The sequence below is a fragment of the Aedes albopictus genome, chromosome 2 (genome assembly GCF_035046485.1).
Source record: "Aedes albopictus strain Foshan chromosome 2, AalbF5, whole genome shotgun sequence".
Classification (NCBI taxonomy): Eukaryota; Metazoa; Arthropoda; class Insecta; order Diptera; family Culicidae; genus Aedes; species Aedes albopictus.
The window spans coordinates 374,472,865-374,493,486 of NC_085137.1; the positions used below are offsets into that span (position 1 = coordinate 374,472,865).

The 20,622-nt window shown below is 40.3% G+C and overlaps 1 protein-coding gene across 13 annotated transcripts in view; it reads right to left on the reverse strand.

Moving 5' to 3' along the window:
• The window catches only part of LOC109422492 (high affinity cAMP-specific and IBMX-insensitive 3',5'-cyclic phosphodiesterase 8), an 871,092-nt gene that overhangs the window by 25,041 nt on the left and 825,429 nt on the right, over positions 1-20,622 (reverse strand). For 12 of the 13 annotated variants that reach the window (XM_062852969.1, XM_062852968.1, XM_029869226.2 and 9 more), the window contains 5 exons: positions 5,296-5,406; positions 5,052-5,221; positions 4,536-4,932; positions 4,266-4,473; positions 4,047-4,192 (listed from right to left, as the gene is read on the reverse strand). In XM_062852969.1, the coding sequence (XP_062708953.1) occupies positions 4,047-4,192; positions 4,266-4,473; positions 4,536-4,932; positions 5,052-5,221; positions 5,296-5,406 (1,032 nt within the window). The remainder of the gene's footprint in view (positions 1-4,046; positions 4,193-4,265; positions 4,474-4,535; positions 4,933-5,051; positions 5,222-5,295; positions 5,407-20,622) is intronic. The other variant, XM_062852970.1, reaches the window with a different exon arrangement.

The following is a 20,622-nucleotide window of genomic DNA, read 5'->3' on the forward strand; positions in this document are numbered from 1 at the left end:
TACTGAAATTCTCACCCGACATCGTGATAGAGTAACAACAGCTTCAAACAGCACGAACACTCTAAACAGCCCAACCCAAGGAAATCAACTATTAAATTAAGCAATGAGTAATGAATAATTTCACAATCATCCAAAAGTTCATTCATCATTTATCGAAGATCATTTTTGTAGTGAATCTACCGAAGATCGGACTCAATATCTTATCTTAACATAAGCATCACCAACAGCAGCATCCAGCACCAGCACCAAGCAGCATCCAGCAACAACAGCAGCATGATCAGGAACGTTGCGGTCCAAAAACAGTCTTACTTTTAGGAAGGAAGATAAGATGGAAAACTCAAGGATCGGAAACAAGGACTTACTTGGCAGGAATATGCAAAAACTAATAGGAAAGGTTATTTCATATTGTAACTTTTAGGCATGGATGGAGACACGGAAAAAAGAGGAAAAGATGCAAGGGACAACGGGAAGGACATGAGTATTTAAGAGGAAGGGGTAAAAGATTCCAACTCATCTATCGAACGAACTAGAACGGCATCATCCTCCGGCGTAGGCTTGATGAATACGCTGCCGTCTTTGGTGAAAACGGCATGCAGCTTCCCGGTACGTCTCAAGTTGATTGCTTTCCCTTTGATTCGCCATGCTTGGTCCGTCAAATTTTCATTCACATATATGCGTTTGTCGACGTTGAACCCAATGTGAATCAACGACAAGTTGCGCACTGTGAAATATCGTCGGTAGAAGTCATCCCTAGCCAATTTGAAAGCGAACTGTATGGCTATCGGTGGAGTAGCACCTAGTAGCACCATTTGCGATAGGTAGTTTGGCTAATCGCTTCGAAAACGTCAGTGGAATAGTATGTTCAGAGTATCCAAGTGCAGCTGAAACTCTTTGAACGATTGTATCCACGTCCTCGTTAGGAACGTATGGAACACCAGCCAATATCAAATCATTCGACTTCTCAGCAGCACTAATCCTTTCGTTGGTTTGATGGATATTAGCACGCACTCTAGTCAATGAATCTGAGAGTTTGTTGATATTAGACGTGCATTCCGCTTTGAACTGCTGAACATCATCTCGCAGCGTCGAAATCTCCGTTTGAAGGTCCGCCTTGCACACATCTATTTTCCCATTGGTGGTTTGGAACATACTCTGCATCCGAGCGAAGAGATCATTCAAGTCGTCAATTTGATCATCTTCAGATTTGTCGAGGTCGTCTCTGGATCGTTTCACGTTGTTCCCATCATTGTTTCTTCCCAGCGGCACCGATATGTTTGTTTTGCCTTTGACCATTGTGTTGAGAAGCGCTTTGATACGACGACAGAAGCAAATGAATACGCCGTGAGTACTTGACTGTTTGACACTTCAAATGAACTTCACAATGTCTGGCAAACAATCGTCTCAAATTGGCACAAATACGATTCCAGAAAATAGCCTCGGAAGGGAGATACAGTTGTCCAGTGGCCAAGATTCCGAATGTCAGAGGCTTCGCGACATCAAAGAATGGGTCTGGTTATGCAGAGAGCTTTTAACGGGTTGAAAAACGGTTGAAATCTTCCGTAGAATCACAGGCACAGCCGCGCTACTCACTACTCTCGCTCATCCCTTCAGAAACTGGCTTTGGTGTCTACAACGTTTTTCATAGTGCTACGGTACCTTCATGCTTTAAAATCCCTGTTCTATATGTGTTGCTGAGCTAACGGCTATATATTACACCTTATCAGTAAGTCGGCTCCAGAGGCACGTTCTCCAACATTTGGGAAATTTGTGCCATTATTACACCTTAGACTACATCAGCACTCTTCCACTTGAGGAGTACACCATTTTTATGAACACTCTAAGCTCTTTGGAGGCTGTTCGATCAACGAATCCGAATGGATGAAATGCGCCATAGCTTGGGTTCCCTCCCCATTGCTCGATTTCAGGCAGTGAGAAAACGCACTCTTTGGCTAAGCGAGTGTCATATTTGCCTTATTTTTTTTATAGGTCCGTTAGGAGCCCTTGATCAGCTGGCAGTACAAATGGATAGATGAAGAGATGAGTAGAAGGTTGCACTCTTTTACCCAAAAATCTTCGAAGAGACCACGGCCGCAACTGCATTCGTCATTTGTGTAATTCGTGACCGTGAGGTTCCCAGCGTTAGGCGTTCAGGCCTCGAGCTGTGAGTTCGATTCCCGCTCCAGTCGGTGAAAACTTATCGTCAAAAGAAAATTTGAGTGTTACCTTTGTTGTCCGTTGTGTCAGTGATAGTGTACGGGGCCGACGACACATATCTAATTTTCTTTTTCAAAAACAAATATAACCTAAAAACGTTTTGTTGAAGTGAAATTATGTCTCCTCTTCGAAGAGGATATTTGAAGGATTCTTAGAAAAAAAACACTGACAGTAATATTCATCGCAGATCTATGCTAGATTTCATATAATTGCAATTTTGTGTGGGACCTTGTGAAATATTATTCGATATTTTTGTACTGTTTTAAAGTTTTCATCGAAAGAAAGGATCAATTATTTCTCAGATAGGTATATGAGTTTTCACCTCTAATAATATTTAACAAGGTCCACTTTTTTATTATTTATTTTTTTAAATTTGTTGTAATTTAAGTGTGGTTAGATGCTGGAAAAAATGCATAGTTTGTCATTGGAACTTGAAAGGAGAATCTATTAATGATATAAACATTCTAAAAATTGATGATGACGACCTCACAGTTAAGGTCGAAATACGTATCTGTCAAAGGATGCAAATTCTTAGTGGAATTCAAAGGAACAGTACTAAACACGATTTTTTTCACTTATTCTAAAAATTGTGTTTTTGCCCGTTTTAAAAAACGATGAAAAAAAAATCAAGAAAAAATAAAAGCAATGTCTACAGAAAAATAATTAAAAAATTCGAAGGATAAGGTTTAAAAAATATGAAATTATATGAAACTAGCTGTACCCGGCAAACTTTGTCTTGCCTAATGCGTTTTTTGACGTTTCAAGTCCCTTGCCAAGCCCAAGTCCCCGTTCAAAATGTATGAAAACCCGATTTTCAAAAATTCTCTATTTTCCCATGTTTTTTGCCTCATAAACCTTCCTTGGGTGAAAACTAACAGAACAAAACTAAGACGACCCAAATCGGACCACCCGTTCGCAAGTTATGCGCGGTCCCACGTATGCCACTGCATTTTTATATATATATATATATATATATATATATATATATATATATATATATATATATATATATATATATATATATATATATATATATATATATATATATATATATATATATATATATATATATATATATATATATATATATATATATATATATATGAAATCTAACATAGATCTGCGATAAATATTACTCTAAGTGTATATTTTTGAAAGGCTGTCAATCATCATCAAAAATCTTCGAAGACATGATTTCACTCCAACAAATGAGTTATATTTTTTTAAGAAGAAAAATATGGTTTTCTGTTAAAAGTTTGTAATTTTTCCAATTAAGTTTCCGTTTGTTAATAAATTCTCTTACAATATGCTGGTTAGCTATCCAGGAAAACGTTCTATCGCTATTTTATATTACTTACATCACGATAATTTGACAATTAACAATTATTGAGTCCCGGTTGAGCTCATTGCGACACCGCACACTAAATGAGATATGATCACTTTCCCACGAATATTTGAGTATTTTATTGAGTATTTTTTTATGAGTATTTTTTCTACTGTTTTAGTTGAAGTTTTGTAACCTTTTTGGTTCATCCATTCCTGTTTTCAAAGGCAATTCAAACTCATATATTATTGTTTATCATTGCACTTTCTCATCGTGTTTCAGTAAACACTACTGTGAAAGCGTTAATCCTTGATCATGTCTATTTTCATTCATCATCCTATTGTTTGGACAGAATGAAAAGTCTTTAACCAAATCTACATATTCTCAAAACACGCCAGACAGACCCTTTCTCAGAATTCCAATTATTCCTCACTGAGGCTGCCACCCAAGGACACAGAACACAATCGCCCATATCCCCACCCATCCCAATCCATTTCCTTCCGCTTACCTGCATTACATCCGCCGCGTGGGTGCTGTTGTGATATGTATTGTCCGAGTGGTACTTCTTCTCTATCTCGATAAGCCACAGCTTGAATGTCACCTCATCACAGCAAAAGGTGTTGTACACATCAAACCTCCGGAACAGCTCCAAACCTGTCAAGTAAGGGGACGGGAAATGCAAATTGATTATGATGATGATGATGGTCTCGCTTTAGCGTTTGCATACCTAAGCACACCAGGGGACGCTTCTCCGTAAGTTCTTCCAGCTTGAAGATTTCAAAGTCCCAGCTGAGGGCACTGTTGAGCAGCTCGGATAGTTGTGAAGATTCTCGGGTTTTGTTGAACACGATGCTACCGGTGGAGGGTCGACCACCACCCCGGATGATGGAATCGTTCGAACTCCTTCGCGACGACAGAATATTGGTGGGTCCTTGCTGCTCGTGTCATTAAATTTTGGTTTGAGAGAAATAGGAAACGGAAATTCATGGCACCTTACCGTGAGCAAAGCGCCTATCAGATCCGTTGCCACCGGGTCCTCGGTTCGAATTTCCTTCATCTGGGGGCTGTAGAGTCCCTCCCGTTTGAGGAACTCCATCACCCTGTCCAGCAGTTTGGCTTCATCGGAGGAACAATTCTCCTGAACCTGTGCCAGCAAGCTAAGGACCTTGGTGATGGGGGCCTCCAACGGAAGCTGGGACAGTTTGGCCAAACTGGTACGCCGCAGTCCGTCCGATGCGATGGAACGCACATCGAAGCTACCCCGCCGGATGGAGTGCAACGACCCGCGAGCCACCTCTTTGCCATGCGGTAGAGCTTGCAGGGCGTCACTGGCCAGGGCCGATAAGGTGGTACCGCTCGTTTGCTCCAAAATTAAAACTAGATGCGTGGGGCTTCTGTGACGGAAGAGATTTCAATCAGAAAATCAGAATCAAAAAGTCTTATCAAATTGGTAGATCTAACAAAATACCTTCAAATAAACTCGAAAACAATAATCGATAATAAATCCACATACCTTCCGATGCAGGACACGGGTACGGCTCGCACGTGTATGTGTAGGGTTTCCTGTGATTTTCGCCGGGTGCTGATGAAACCTTCGTAGTCCTTATGTCTAGTGGTGTGAGATAAAATGTTGCTAATATCGGCCGTCACCAGGTCGTTGAGAGATCTGCCTACGATTTCGTCCTGCGTGCAAGGATGGGGAATACATATTTTAATTGAATAAAATGGCAAGGATAAAGCTTCTGCTGAATACCTACCAGTTTCATATTTAAAACCTTTTCACTCGCTCGGTTGGCGTACTGTGCCCGCAGAGAATCATCGGTTATGATGACAGCTTCGCGTGAACGATACAATGCCGTGTACAGAGCCTGGGAAGAGAAAAAAGGATGATTTTTAGTTTTTTTTAAGAAGGACAAGTACTGTTTCCATTAATAATGATGAATATCAAGGCTCAACAAAGTTGAAGCGGTAAACGCGCGGGTATTGAGCAAGGTCATGCTGAGGATATCTGGGTTCGACTATCAGTCGGACCAAGAGCTTCTTTTGACATAGAGTATCTTCGTGAGTGCCTGCAGATTCTCCGGATGCTATTGGAAAACATATAACAATCAGTTGCTTCTCATCACATTTCCTCCCTATTTGTTAAACTGCCAGAGTAAACTTTGGGAATTAAGATTGCTAAGCCAAATCTCGCGTAACCTTTTGACATGAATCTATATAAGGAGTGTATTGGAAAGCAGTTGAAAATGTTCAGGATTCTCTATCTCGAAGCTGGGTTGGTGTTTTCATTTCGGTTCTTTTATGAAATCTTCACAATATAGTTAAGTTTAGAACGGCTTGGAAAAAATTGGAAAATGTTTAGTATTATTGAAAATATGGTTAAATGAATACACCTCACAAAATAAAAATTTGCACAAAATGCAATTTCGTTAAGATTTTTCAAAATTTCAAAAATCTGTAGCTAATAAAATTTGTACTATAAAAAATCTGGAAAATATTGATGCTTGTTAACAGTTATGTACACATAACATATATATCACTCAACACCGACTTTCAAAATTCATATTTTCGATAGAAAAATCTTCTATATCTACAAAATGGTCCACTCCAAAAAACGTCTATTTTTTTTGTAAAACTTTGAAGTTCTGCTTTTAATATCTTAAAAGGTTATAAAATTTTATTTTTTGCAATTACGTTGCTTATTACCCTACCCAGATAACCAATAAGCATTTAAATAAGTCGTATATCAGATTTATAACTGCACTCTACTTGCTTACTGTCATATTATAGCAGTTTGACTGCTAAACTGCTCTAAATTAGCAATTGAAATGCTGCTGAAAATGTGACAGCTATTGCGTAGCATTTCAAATGCATGATAATTTTTGGTTAACAAGCATCACAACTGCTACTTTTTTGCCATAGAACTGCTAAGGGATGCTGAAAGAACAACACATTTAAACTTTCTAATTTATCAATCTCGACAATAACAACTGCTATCATTTGGATGTCATTTTATTTATTATCAATGGAGTAAATCAATTCGTCAGCAATGAGGTAAATCAATGGGAGAACAGATTGTTTCTAGCCAAATTTCCCGTGGCTCGTTTCCTATTATTGATTTCCCAGCATGCTAGAACCACAAAACAAAGCAAAAAAATTTCCGGTGTGATGTTCAAGCCTTAAATAAACCTAAAAATCATCGCACATTATCTGATCGTCAATAGCTTATCCTGTAGCGCGGTTCAGCAACATCATCAACCCGTGCGTCAAGCGATCGAATCCCAATTTCGGCGAAATCAGCAAAAAAATAAACAACTGCATATCCAGAACGTGTACTAGCTTCAAAAGTTGAACAGGAGAGAGAGAAAAATTTAGAAGAGCAAGGCAGACAACGAATTGGGGGAAATGCGCAGGGTAAATATTTTTGCTCTTTTGACATTTTGGGGGATAGGAGATATAAGCATTTATTCAGCCGTATATCGGGCCAAACCCTGCATTTAAGTAGCACTTATGGCGCATATACGGCAGATTAGCATTTTATGACCTGCTGTAAAGGCGCATATAGTGCTGAATAAATGCCGTTTTAACTGCTTATTGGTTAACTGGGTACTTTTCACTCGCGGTTGCAACGATAAAACGGCCTACTTTTCTCCACTAAAGCAAAGGTGCCGAAAAGTACTACTTTTCGGCACTCTTAAGAGTGCTGAAAAGTAGCACTTTTCGGCACTTTTGCCATCACATACATTTTGCCCACTACCGCGATATCCGTAGATAAACCTGTTGCTCCTACATCCAATTAGCAGCTCGAATCCAAATCAGGACTATTAACGATTCGATTCAGACCGTCGATCAGGTGCAGAAGCAGCAGCTGAAGCTACTTTTGCTCCTTCTTATGTTGCTGATTGACGACGACGACGACGGAGCTTGAAAATGTGTGGCACCTTCAACACCATAGCCTACCTGATCGAACAAAAAACTGCGCCGGTGCGCATGGATGCTCCTACGTGGTACCTCTTGATTTCATGTATGTGTAGCTATATAGATTATCCGGAGCGAGTATTTTTCGTAATTGCAAAAAATGTTGTATGCAACGCGTTGCAAAACTCGATTTTTTCAGCACTCGTCGTATTTATCCAACTCGGCAAGCCTCGTTGGATAAATGTACAACTTTTGCTGAAAAAATCATCATTTTGCAACTTGTTGCATAAATAACTATTTTGTTCTAACTCCATAAATTAAAAAACATACACTATTTAAAAAATGCGATTTTTTTTATTTTATGTATTTTATATTTGCGTAAACATGATTTGGAGGAGCATAGAAAAAAGGGGTTCCTTAAAAATGGCCTTTTTTCATTTTAAAGAATTGAGCTTAAATGCAGTGGAGATTTTTCTCGAAAAAAATAATTTGCCTAAATCATGAGGATTCTGGAGCTTATTATATTTGCACTAAAAAGTTAACAATTTTCGAACATTATCGAACTTTCTACGCAATTTCAATTTTTTAGATGGTGTGCAAAAATTTAATAACATGTGTTCAGTAATCTAGGTTAAAAACCCAGATAAAAGAAAATTTTTAGAAAATCATTAAAGCCATTTCTTTTTTCAAGGATTTATACAGTATCTCCAAAAATAAAATTACTTAAAAGTTGTATTAAACTATTTTTGAGGCTATTGTAAACATTTTCAACTACTTTACGATACACTCCTTAGAGGAGAACAAAAGATTTCGACTTTTCTAATGCATTCTTAAAGGGAATTGGAAAACCAATCACTACCATGCAGGCATTTGGAGTTGTTAATATTAGTTTAAAACATCTGTAAAGAGCAGTTCTTTTGAAATTGCGCCAATTACTTCGTTACTCTTCTAGGTTCCATAGAGCTCCCAGCGAGTTGATCATCTCGTTTCGGATTTTGAACGCGCTTATTTTGTTGTTGAACCTTACTTTCTGCGTTCGGTACGAGAACCGCCATGTTCGCGATGGTTCTTCCGGATCTGTCCGGATGAGGAAACGTTATAACTTCTTGTGCACGAGCTTTCGACAGCAATCCGATTCCATGGCCAACCACCAACGATTTGAGTGGTTCGCTCTCGTATTTTCTAGTCCCGTTTCTTCTCTACGAATCCCCGCGGAATTGCCACCACCGATTCTTTCAACGCATAGTGGCTCGTGAGTAGCTCGGGCGGCAGATTCTCGTTTGTTATCTGCCGGTGGTAGCCGAGATAGCTACCGGCCACCGCCGAGGTTGTATCCCAGTTTATTGCTAACCGCAATCGGTTCCATTGGCGTACCCACCATAGCTTCTATCGGCACAAACGCATGGATGTTGTTCAACGGAATCAGCAACTGCGGTTGTTCGTCGTATGACTTGATGGGCAGCTTTAGCACGTATTTGTGCTGTGCTGCAAGCTCCTCCGTATCCAACATTCGATGCGGTAGCATCAACTTGTCCACCGTGTGCACTGTCTGCAACAACATCTAAACGCCGGCTACAGCGCCTGCTCTCGACGCCCAACGGCTCATTTTTTTTGGGAATCCTCCACTCTCGTCGTATTTCCCGTCGAGTATCGTGCTTCGCGCGAGACAACTTCTCGCGCGTCACCAGCTTCAAGTGCTCAACGTACCTCTTTGAAATCCACTCGGTGCCGCAGACAATGGTCCGTGGATTGGCACATCTTGTACGGTTTCCGCTACCACTCTTTGCTTTGTCGCGTTGTCGGTCGAACTGCTGGCTTTGCAATGACACTACAGTCCAGCATTATTGGGCCTCTTCTTTCCATATTGGGACTGCTACGGACGACGGCGGTGGATTGAAGTCCACCAATTCTACGTCAACGTTAACTTCGCGAATGTCTGCGACGATGTCGGTAAGGAAATCCGACAGCGTCCGCAATGTTGTTTCCCCTCGACCTCGCCGGTAATGGACCCACTATCACGCTTTTCCCGATTCGGCAGCTGGGTGAATAGCGACATTATCAGCAGCGGGTTGACGAGATATAGTCGTAGATCCGCTGCTTCTAGATGGCCGCACAGTTGTTCCACTGCGTTTCCGAATAGAATTAAAGCAGTTGTTCCGGGCGGCCGAAGCGTCGGCGCAGTTTCTCGATGAACTGTGGGATGGATTCGGGAAGTAGTAATTCTCCAGACACCAGTTCGAGGGCATTGCCATTCAGAGCTTCCTGAATTCACATTAGTTTTTCAGCTGAGTCTTTGGCGATCCTGTCTGCTGATGCCCCACCCGTTTTGGCTGACACTTTCCACGTTCTTGTACGTCTTCAGTCTCCCTTTACGCTCCATCGACGAGATCGAATTATGGCTCTGCAGCTCCGAATCTTCGGAATTATCGTCCTCCTCGGAACTTTCGAAGTTTTGCTCTAGCTTCGTCACGTTCGCCAAGCTCAGCTTCAACGTGTTTCGGTTAGTATATATACACTCCCGTTCAAAAGTTTGGGGTCACCCCCTCAAAAACTTGTCATTTTTTTAGGCCCATATCTCCGCCAATTTGCGTCCGATTTCAAAACCCTAGGTTTCATTCAAAAGATAATAAGTCAAAGAAACTTTGAACATGATTTAAAAGAAACTTTTTCAAAAAAATTGTATGTAAACTTAACCCAAAGTTGCCAAATTTTCTAAAAAATGAATATAAACTTACGGCAGTATCGCTGGAAGTTGGGTCGACCAAATTTTAAGATGAGAGCGGTAATATGACCCATTTTCTATTAGCTTTCAACTGCTTTTTACAGAACTTAGCTAAAAAATCTAGAAAAAAAAGTTATTAAGTAAATTAATCCTCGATGTCATCGACCAAAAGTTTGGGGTCACCCCTCAATATGATGTATCGGCTAAAAGTTTGGGGTCACTTTCGTAAAACATGGAAAAGTGATTTGGTGATATCTTCGTCATCTATAGTTCAATTTTAATTATTAAATTTACGTTTGATGTCTTCAACTTAACGTATTTAACGATTTTTGTATATAAAAATGTTATGTTAAGTTAACACATTTTACCACGCTTCAAAAAATGAGGCAACTTTACGTTAAGTTTTAGTATGTAAATTTCAACAAATATGTGTGGTTCAATGTCTATGCAGTAAGTATCATTCATTTTGTTTCAAATAAGCCAAGAAGAATTAAAATTGAATGAAAGATGACAAAGATATCAACAAATCACTTTTTCATATTTTACGATAGTGACCCCAAACTTTTGGCCGATACATCATATTGAGGGGTGACCCCAAACCTTTGGTCGATGACATGAAGAGTTAATTTTCTTAATAACTTTTTTTCTAGATTTTTTAGCTAAGTTCTGTAAAAAGCAGTTGAAAGCTAATAGCAAATGGGTCATATTACCGCTCTCATCTTAAAATTTGGTCGACCCAACTTTCAGCGACACTGCCGTAAGTTTATATTCATTTTTTAGAAAATTTGGCAATTTTGGGTTAAGTTTACATACATTTTTTTTTTTTTTAAAGTTTCTTTTAAATCATGTTCAAAGTTTCTTTGACTTATTATCTTTTGAATGAAACCTAAGGTTTTGAAATCGGACGCAAATTGGCGGAGATATGGGCCTAAAAAAATGACATGTTTTTGAGGGGGTGACCCCAAACTTTTGAACGGGAGTGCATTACGATTGTTGATTATTTTCTGTGAAAACACACACTAAAACTCGATACTGTATTGGAAACTCGATACTGTATTGCAACCACACTGGTGGTGATCGATTGATGCATAAATTATCTGATGATGGCTGAAGTTGAGTAGGCCGAAACGTTATGTATTAATAATATATAAGATTCGACGGTGACGTAAACTCCACAAAGTGTTTCGGTTAGTTTTGCCAGAATGGCCCGCTTTTGAAGTACCCGCGACTACTTTCGGCGCCGATTTCGATTTTTGAGCCGACAGTTCCGCCCATTCCTTATCCTTGGCCACCATCTGCATCTCGAACGACTCCTGGTTCGTCTGCAGCCGCTGAATCTGCTTCATCTTCTTTTTGGACACCTCCGGCCCTTTGCTCTCTTCTTCTTGCCCAGCGCGCATCTGCAGCTCCAACTCCGTCTTTCGCTGCTCGAACGCACACTGCTTAGATGCATAGAGATCTCCCTTTCCTTCTTCCATTGCTCATCTCTTCCTTATAGTGTCACTCAAGGTTATTATATATTGTAAGGTTGAGCATGGCGTTTAGTTTGTGGAGAAAAGGAAAGGAAGCGAAATTTCTAAGGAATTTGAGGAGGCGGGGATTTGTTTTTAGAATTTCTCACGGTGAAAAAATAATGGCCGCTCTGCCAGCTTTGACATCTAAGACAACCTTACAATATATAATAACTTTGGTGTCGCTTCTTCTTCTTCTCCCCTAGCACTCGCACCTTCGATTCCACGCTAGACGAAGCTGAGCGAGAGTTGACGCTGGATTTGTAAGATTCGTTGCCGTTTTCCTGATACGGGCCTGCTTCTTGGCGTCCTTCTGCTTCTACTGGTACTTCTGGGCCTTCTCCTGTCAGGCCTTGCGTTCACTATTTCTTCGGAAGTTTTCCCTCCTCGATGCCTACGCTCCGTTGCGTGGTACCCTTCCGAATTTTTAATTTTCAAGAATGTTTCCGAGAGTTGGTTTCTTACTTGGCATTGGCGACCACGCTGCGCTCATGAAGTAGCAACCTATTAAGTAGGGGATAATTATAGCTAGACTCAAAACATGGAATGAATTCAGAACCTTATCATGATCCTAGGTTGCACGCCAACTGATGCTGCCGAAATGTAAGAAAAAGATAACTTTTACAGTCTACTGAATGCTGTCGTGATTCCAAAAGTCGCCCATTCACTTCCACACGAAGGTTGATTCCGACAACTCGGACTATGAGCACGTCATGGGACGCCATGCTTTCTGAGAAGTTAACGAGAACGGAGACCTATTTGTAGAGTATTGTGGCAACATGGTGATTGGCGGATCGCTCTTTCCTCATTGGCCAGTGCACAAAGTGGCATGGGTTTCCCGTGATGGCGTCACGGAAAATCAAATCGACCACATCTGCATCAGCCGAAAATGCAGACGGAGCCTTCTTGATGTGCGGAACAAACGTAGCACCGACCTTGCGTCCGACCATCATCTCCTGATCGGCGAAGTCCGACTGCGCATTGCTAGGATCCATTGACAGGGGGAGAAAATTGGGCGCCGGATCAACACACGCCGACTAGAAGACGCTGCGGTGAAAAGGTCCTTCGTCGAGAAGCTAGAGAACCGCGCTGCGGCAGTTCCGGAAGGTGGAAACGTAGAAAAGCAATGGAGCGCCATCCAGAATGCTTCCATCGTCACCGACGAGAATAATTTGGGTGAGCTACGCATCCACTAAAAGCAGTGGATAACAGAGCACCCTGAGGAAGATAGAGGAAGGAAGGAACGCCAAAGCCGCGATAGAGTGAGCGAAAACACGAGGAGCCAAAATCGTAGCCTATCCGCGCAATTCGGCTCTCGAGAAGGTAGAGCGTTTTCATGTAGACGGGAAAAAAGAGCGTGGGCGGACTCCCTAGCCGACGAATGCAAGAAAGCTGCAAATGCCGACGACATTCGTCTCCTCTACGATGTCTCACGTCGGCTTAGTGAGACTAAGATGAATACTACGATGCCCGTGAAAGACACGTCTGGTATGTTTGTGACTGATCCGGCCGACCAGTTGAAACGCTGGTTCGAGAACTTTGACAACCTTTTTCAAGTGTCGACTACACAACTAAGATGGCACAAATTTCCCAAATGGAATAGAACGTGCCTCTGGAGCCGACCTACTGACACCACTAACATTTCAGCATGATCCGCTAAGGGTTCGACGCATTGCCCATATCAACATCGCAGTTCCATTATTGCAGGAGATAGAAACAGCCACCCGTAGCATCAAATCGCTCAGTGCCCCAGTGATGGATCACATATCAGCTAAGATGCTTAAAGCTGACCCCGTAGTATCAGCACAAGCCGCGACATTTCCGGCCGACAAAAGTACCAACAAAAATGATGACCCAACTCATTCAGGAGAAGATTGACGCAACTCTCCGATTGCAGCCTGCACGATTCCAAGCCGCAGCCGGACGATCCTATGTGGACCATATTGTCACATCCTGGAGCAAATCAATGAATTCCAAGAGTCTCTCAACCTGGTGTTCAATGTTTATGAAAATGCTTTCGCTCAATCACGCTCAGGCGCAAGGGTGTCCCTGAGAAAATCATCGGCCTCATTGAAGCACAGTACAAGGCATTTTCGTGCAGAGTACTGCACAACGAAGTTTTGTCCGATCTCATCCGCCCGGGTCGTTGCTGGAGGGATCCTATCACCGCTATTGTTTCTCATCGTAATTGACGAGATGCTGGTAGGAGCGATTGATCATGAGCAAAATCAAGTCATTTAGGTGCTCCATTTCCATGGAGCACCTAAATGACTTCGAACTGGATGGCGTTGCTCTCCTAGCTCAACGGCACTCTGATATGCAGAGTAAGCTCGATGACCTTGTAGATCACTCCTCGGCGGCAGGTCTTACCATCAACACACCAAATCGTTAGATGTAAACACGGTTAATCCTTCCAGCTTTACGGTAGCTGGGCAAGCGGTGGAGAATGTTGAAAGCTCCCAAAATCTTGGTAGTCAAATGGCGGCCGATGGCGGCATGACCTTAGACATAGATACACGGATCAAGAAGGCAAGGGCTGCCTTTGCGAGTTTACGAAATGTATGTAAAAACAATCTGCACAACAGCTGCAGGTATTCTTCAATAGATGCCTTCGGTATATAATGCATGTATGGTGGCATCAACATTGGATCTCCTATGTGGAGCTCCAACGTCGATGTCATCGAAAGCCAATAGCGACAGAACTTCGAGAGCGAAAGTGGAGGTGGATCGGCCACACTCTATAGGGGCAGGGGCGAAATCTGCAAGCAAGCGTTAGATTGGATTCCAGGATGACATCGCTGCAGTAGCCGGTCCACCGGTCCACCGGTGGCGCAGCCTCAATAAGGAAATCAAGGAAGGAATTTAGGGTGGCGGGCTCACACTCGCCAAAGATGAAGATCTTTCAATTCGGCCCTCTGCACCATAATGGGTTCTCAGGACTGAAAGTACGTAATAAAATAACTATTACATCTGAGATGAACTAGCCTCGGGCTGAAAATCTTATAAATAAAGACATAAAAAAACTATTACAAAAGAATATATCTAAAGAAATTCCAATCTTTAAAGCAAGGATTGTATAATGAAAAAGTTAGTCGCTAATTGTTGCATAGATTGCAAGTCAATAGATCACCAATGGAAAGTCGAAACCACGACACGACTCAAAACCGCAAACGGACTATTAATCTTGCAGTTGTAATTCATATTACTCAAAAACGACGTATTGTTCTGTATCCCAGCAATTCGATATCAATTCTTATCCATTTAGACAAGGAAAGCCCTCAATAAATCATCGTCCAGGTCGGGCAACCATCAGCGGTCGTCTCTTTCGACCGTGGAGGCCCTTTTTCATCACAACCGTAAACGGATATTCAGGTCAACCATCGCGTCGTAAATTATCACAGATCTCATCTTTCCCATGATATCTTTCTTCTCTATACATGTGTCACATAAAACACTTCCAGTGCCACCCACAAGCCCGCCCTCCGTCTAGCAGTGAGCTTTTGTTCGTATATGGGAGTTACTGGGAACTATGATGTGACGATGTGACAAGAATGTAGAACAAGAGGGAAGAATAGGACTCCCACCGTCATGGAACGAACGAAAGGATGTGGTCACCTCCAGAGTGATGACACTCCGAAAACGGGGAGAAATAGGTCAAAAAGCAACCCAGATGACTCTATCGTAATCGAAATCGCACAAAAATTGAAAGATGAACAGGATCACCGTACATTATGTCTAGCATCTCGGATATTGCAGAGCTGCCGGGTCGTTTGGGTAAAAATATGACTGCCAGCAGCGCCATAGAGAGCATGCAGCATTGTGCCTCAGGTGGTCTCCGGTCGGCACTCTATTCACTCGAGATATGAACGGTGGTACTGAAGGACTAGATCGTTGTATACATATCGATAACTTGAAGCGCAAATAAGTTTTTCGGAATAGAATGCTCGATAGTCGGAAGCTGACCACCACCATCGGCTGCTGCACGTTGGAACCCTGCGGTATGCTAGTCAATCTACTGAAATAGCTTCTATCTGGTCGTAGTTTTCCATCATCTGCTCAATGGAACTGTGCCGGTAGGGTGTTGGTTTGTGGAAAAAGTCATCCACATGGATCAATGGTCCATTGATGTTATCGCTTTGGTCAGCACTGTGTGTATCCGTTTGTAAAGATGTGGGAAATCCGATTATCTTTGGGATTTATATCAAATCGATTTGTTGCCCCCGGTCTGGTCGTCTTGTATGTGCGAAGAAACAACAAAATAGGATATAACGCTCTTGGGTGAATTTGCTCACATGCTTTCAGTGTGAGTCTTCGTCATACCTTATTAAACATTTTGTTGGTAATAAATTAGGTACCAACAATTTCAAGAAAAATCAAATCAATCGTTAAAAAGCTATCAATCGTGTAACCGTGGAATTCAAATATTTAAATTAATAAAATAAAAACAGCCATAAAAAATCTAATTTTGAATGGAACTTAACTATTATACACTAGGTAGGAAACTCAGTCGTCTGTTTTAAAGCTTTACCCACTTTCGTAGATTCATTCTGCTATCAAAACTCCATTTATTCACTCCATCGGGAACGATTCATCTTCCTCGGGCGCGTACAGAATAAATCTATTTTATTCAACAACGAATGGCTCAACTTTCACCCCCTACAGCATCGTAACACAGTAAAGGCTGTATCTAAATGTAATGATGAATGTAATAATTAAGGAGCCCAGACGCAAAGGGGTGTCGTTTTTGAGCTGAGCATATAAAAAAAATCTTCAAATTTTAATCTTCCAGAATTTTTTTTAAATTTATTTTTACGATTTTTACAATAAATTGGAGAAAATTGGGTCGAGTTTGAAACTCCATACATTTTGTATGGGAATAAATTAAAACGGGAGCAGGAATCTACGGCCCTGGAATACAAATTTCAGTGGCGATGGGACACTATCCTACGGTGTTTCAAGCAGAGATTCTTGCTATTTTGAAATGCGCAAATGCCTTGAGAGAAAATACAGATATGCAAATATTTGTATTTTCTCAGATAGTCAAGCTTCACTAAAAGCATTGTGCGCTTACAAATTTGAAGTACATTTGCTTGTCTGGGAATGCATTCTTTCACTGCGCTGGCTGTGCCAAGGGAATTCAGTAAACTTATACTGGGTTCCAGGTCACTGTGGCATTGAAGGAAATGAAATGGCAGATGAGCTTGCTAAAAGTGGTTCAAATTTACAGTTTGCTGGCCCAGAACCATTCTGTGGTATATCAAACTGTACAATAAAAATGGACCTGAAACGCTGGGGTGAGCAGAGGGTGATATCCAATTGGATGGACGTCAAAAATTGCAATCAGTCAAAACGATTTATAACACCAAATGCTTATAAAACCAAAAAGCTCTTAGAGTTCAAAAAGAGAGCCATACACTGGCCTAGTAACTGGACACTGCCCGAGCAGGTATCACTTGAAAAATATTGGCCATATTCAGAGTGATATCTGTCGTTTCTGTAATACGGAACGTGAAACCTCGGAACATCTGCTTTGCAATTGTGGTGCTTTATACACGCGCAGGCAAAGATTTCTAAATAGTGGTTGCTTGCAACCCAGTGAGATCTGGTCTGCAAAACCTGGGAAGGTCTTGGAGTTTATCAATTCCATTGCACCTGACTGGGAGACGACGCAGTAGCTGATTACTTGACACATGGTAATTAGTTGGCTAGATGCGAACATCAAAACGGGACATGCCACAAAAGTTCAGCCTATTGGACGCAGTGGCTTAATTTCTCCAACAGGGGATGAAAAAAAATGGGAATAAAAACCCCATTTACTCGATAGTGTGTTTTTGTTACACCCCTTTACTTTTAAACCTCTCAATTTTTATTATTTCTAGTATCGAAATATTATTATGATTTTATTATCTCACGCCAAACATTGCACAATGGTCCACGAAACAGATTTACGAGAAAAGATGCATTCAGCGCCTTTAAATAATTTTCTAGATTAATATGGTCTTCTACAAAGTTGTTCCTAAAAATAAGGCCCTCTTTTCAATACATGAAAATTAGGGTGGTCCATATTTTCAAAAAAATTGGTAACCAAACTATTTTATTTGCAAGAATAACTGTATACATTCTTCGGGAAAGTTGTAGATCTATCAACTTTGAGTAAGTTTGCTCAAGACACTTTTTATGAAGCTTTAAAATTGACCGATTTAGAGGTATTTTTCTGAATAAGCTTAGGGTGATTCAAAAAAACCGTTTTCCTGGCGTTAACATTTTCAGTTTCTATTTTTCATCAAAGTGGCCCAAGAAACACTTGTAGAGCATTTGAAGACGCGTCGTTTCGTGCGCTGAGATGGTCGTTATCTCTTTTGGTTCAAAAGTTACAGGCATCTTTCTTAAAAAATCATAGTTTTTTGAAAAGGTGTTATGACGGGTTGGGGCAAACATAAAAAATCTCTTTTGCCCGCTTTCAAAAGAAGAAATGTTGTTATAAAACATATTAAAAAATTAGAGGGGTGTTATTTTTGTAACTTGAAAAGTGCCTATTTTTCTAGAAAATCATCAATATCTTTTAAATGGAATGACGTAGCAACATTCTCAGCGCACGAAAATGTGAATTTTTCAAAGCTCTAAAAATAATTCTTAGACAACTTTAATGAGAAATTTGAAACAAAAAAGATAAAACGTTTAAACTGTTTTGACCAAATTTGGAGCATTTTCCTATAGTTTTCATAGGGTGACGCTAGAACAAACCATTTTATTGCTTTATCTTGTTTGTTTCAATTTTCTCGTCAAAGTCGCCTAAGAACCACTTTTAGAGCTTCCAAAAACGCGCATTTTCGTGCGCTGAGAATGTTGCTACGTCATTACGTTCAAAAGATATTGATGATTTTCTAGAAAAAATATGCACTTTTAAAATATTTTTCACTTGAGTTACAAAAATAACACCCCTCTAATTTTTTGATGTGTTTTATAACAACATATCTTCTTTTGAATGCGGGCAAAAGATATTTTTTATGTTTGCCCCAACCCATCATAAACCCTTTTTAGAAAACTATGATTTTTTTTAGAAAAACGCCTGTAACTATTGAACCAAAAGAGATAACGACCATCTCAGCACACGAAACGACGCGTCTTCAAATGCTCTACAAGTGTTTCTTGGGCCACTTTGATGAAAAATCGAAACTGAAAAGGTTAACGCCAGAAAACCGGTTTTTCTTGAACCGCCCTAAGCTTATTCAGAAAAATACCTCTAAATCGGTCAATTTTAAAGCTACATAAAAAGTGTCTTCAGCAAACTTGCTCAAAATTGATAGATCTACAACTTTCAGGAAGAATGTATACAGTTATTCTTGCAAATAAAAAAGTTTGGTTACCAATTTCTTTGAAAATATGCAACCCTATTTTTCATGCACATTTTGAAGAGGGCCTTATTATAAGGGACAGCTTTGTAGAAGACCATATTTGCCTAAAAACTCATTTGAAGACGTTGAATGCATCTTTTCTCGTAAATCTAGTTCGTGGGCCACTGTGCATTGTTCTCTGATTGTTATTTAAATTTTGAAAAATTGGAAAACCGTAGAGATAGATTTTTAGAAGAAACATCAAGAATATGCAATGTACCTTTCCTTAAAAAGGCCATCTTCTACTCTTAGAGGATGTACATATTCAAAATTTGAACAATTTGTATGGACTATATAAATTTTACGTGTTCATTCACTAATAAATGAGGCTCACAAATTTGAACAGTGTAATGTGCTGTGCTAGTGACTGGTCGTAAATTTGTGCCTGTCACGAATTTTTTCGCGTATTAAGGTGAAGAATGTGACGAAGCCAAAGCTCAAATTTTCAAGAGCACAACTTCAGAAAACGTCGGATTGCGCTGAAAAGTTGATCGATTGGTTACCCGCTAGTGGTGACCAATCGATCAAGTTTTCAGCGCAATACGACATTCAGTTCTTCAGGTTTGTGCTCTTGAAAATTTTAACTGTGACTTCATCATATCTTCACCTTAAATAATTCTTATAAATAATGTTAAGCGTTCGACTAAGTTACAAACAGTGTTCGATGGAGAGCAGCATATCTCCGGAAAACGAGTCGTTGAACTACAACAGGATGATGCAATCGACGTGGAAAGCAGGAAAGCAGCTTCTGGAATTTACCCGGGTTCTGGTGAAACCCTCATTCTTCTACTGTCGTTTTATTTTTCGGCGCTGTCCTGTGGAACTAACGTTAAGCAAATGTTTTAACATTAAACAAAAAGGTCATACCCGTAGCTTTCATGTACATGATATTTTACAGTAATAAATCATTTCCATGAGGGAGAAACAATCGGTCAAAATTTTCGCCGCTTCAGAAAGCCGCACTTTGGTTCAACTCATGATTACCTACCCTAATATAATTTAAGGATGTACACACTAAGATCAGCTCGGTATTTTCCCCATCTTTTTACTGAGTTCTCAACAGCAGATTTAACTCGGTACGCTCGGTTATTTATTTTGCAGATATTCTGTAAATGAGTTACCGAGCTCAGCTCACAAACTGTCAAAAGTTACTGAAGCACGGTAAATATCGTTACTGGTGAACGGTAAATACGATTACCGAGTGTACCGAAATAAATCTGCTGTTGAAAACTCAGCAAAAAGATGGAAAAAATACTGAATTCAGTGAAAAAATTACTGAGCTGGAACATCTGAATCTTAGTGTGTATATTCAGCAATTCTTTCAGGAATAAATTCCAAAAAATCTACGAGAATTTTTACCTACATTTCAATGGGTATTATCAAAAGATGCCTTTAGAAATATGCTTACATTATTAGGGATCGAGTAAAACACTCTTAAAGGACGTCGTCTAGTTATACTTAAAAATAATACGAATAATACAAATAATAGAAAACCCAAAATACAAACATTGGTTGTGATAAACTGGCAGAGGAAAGTCC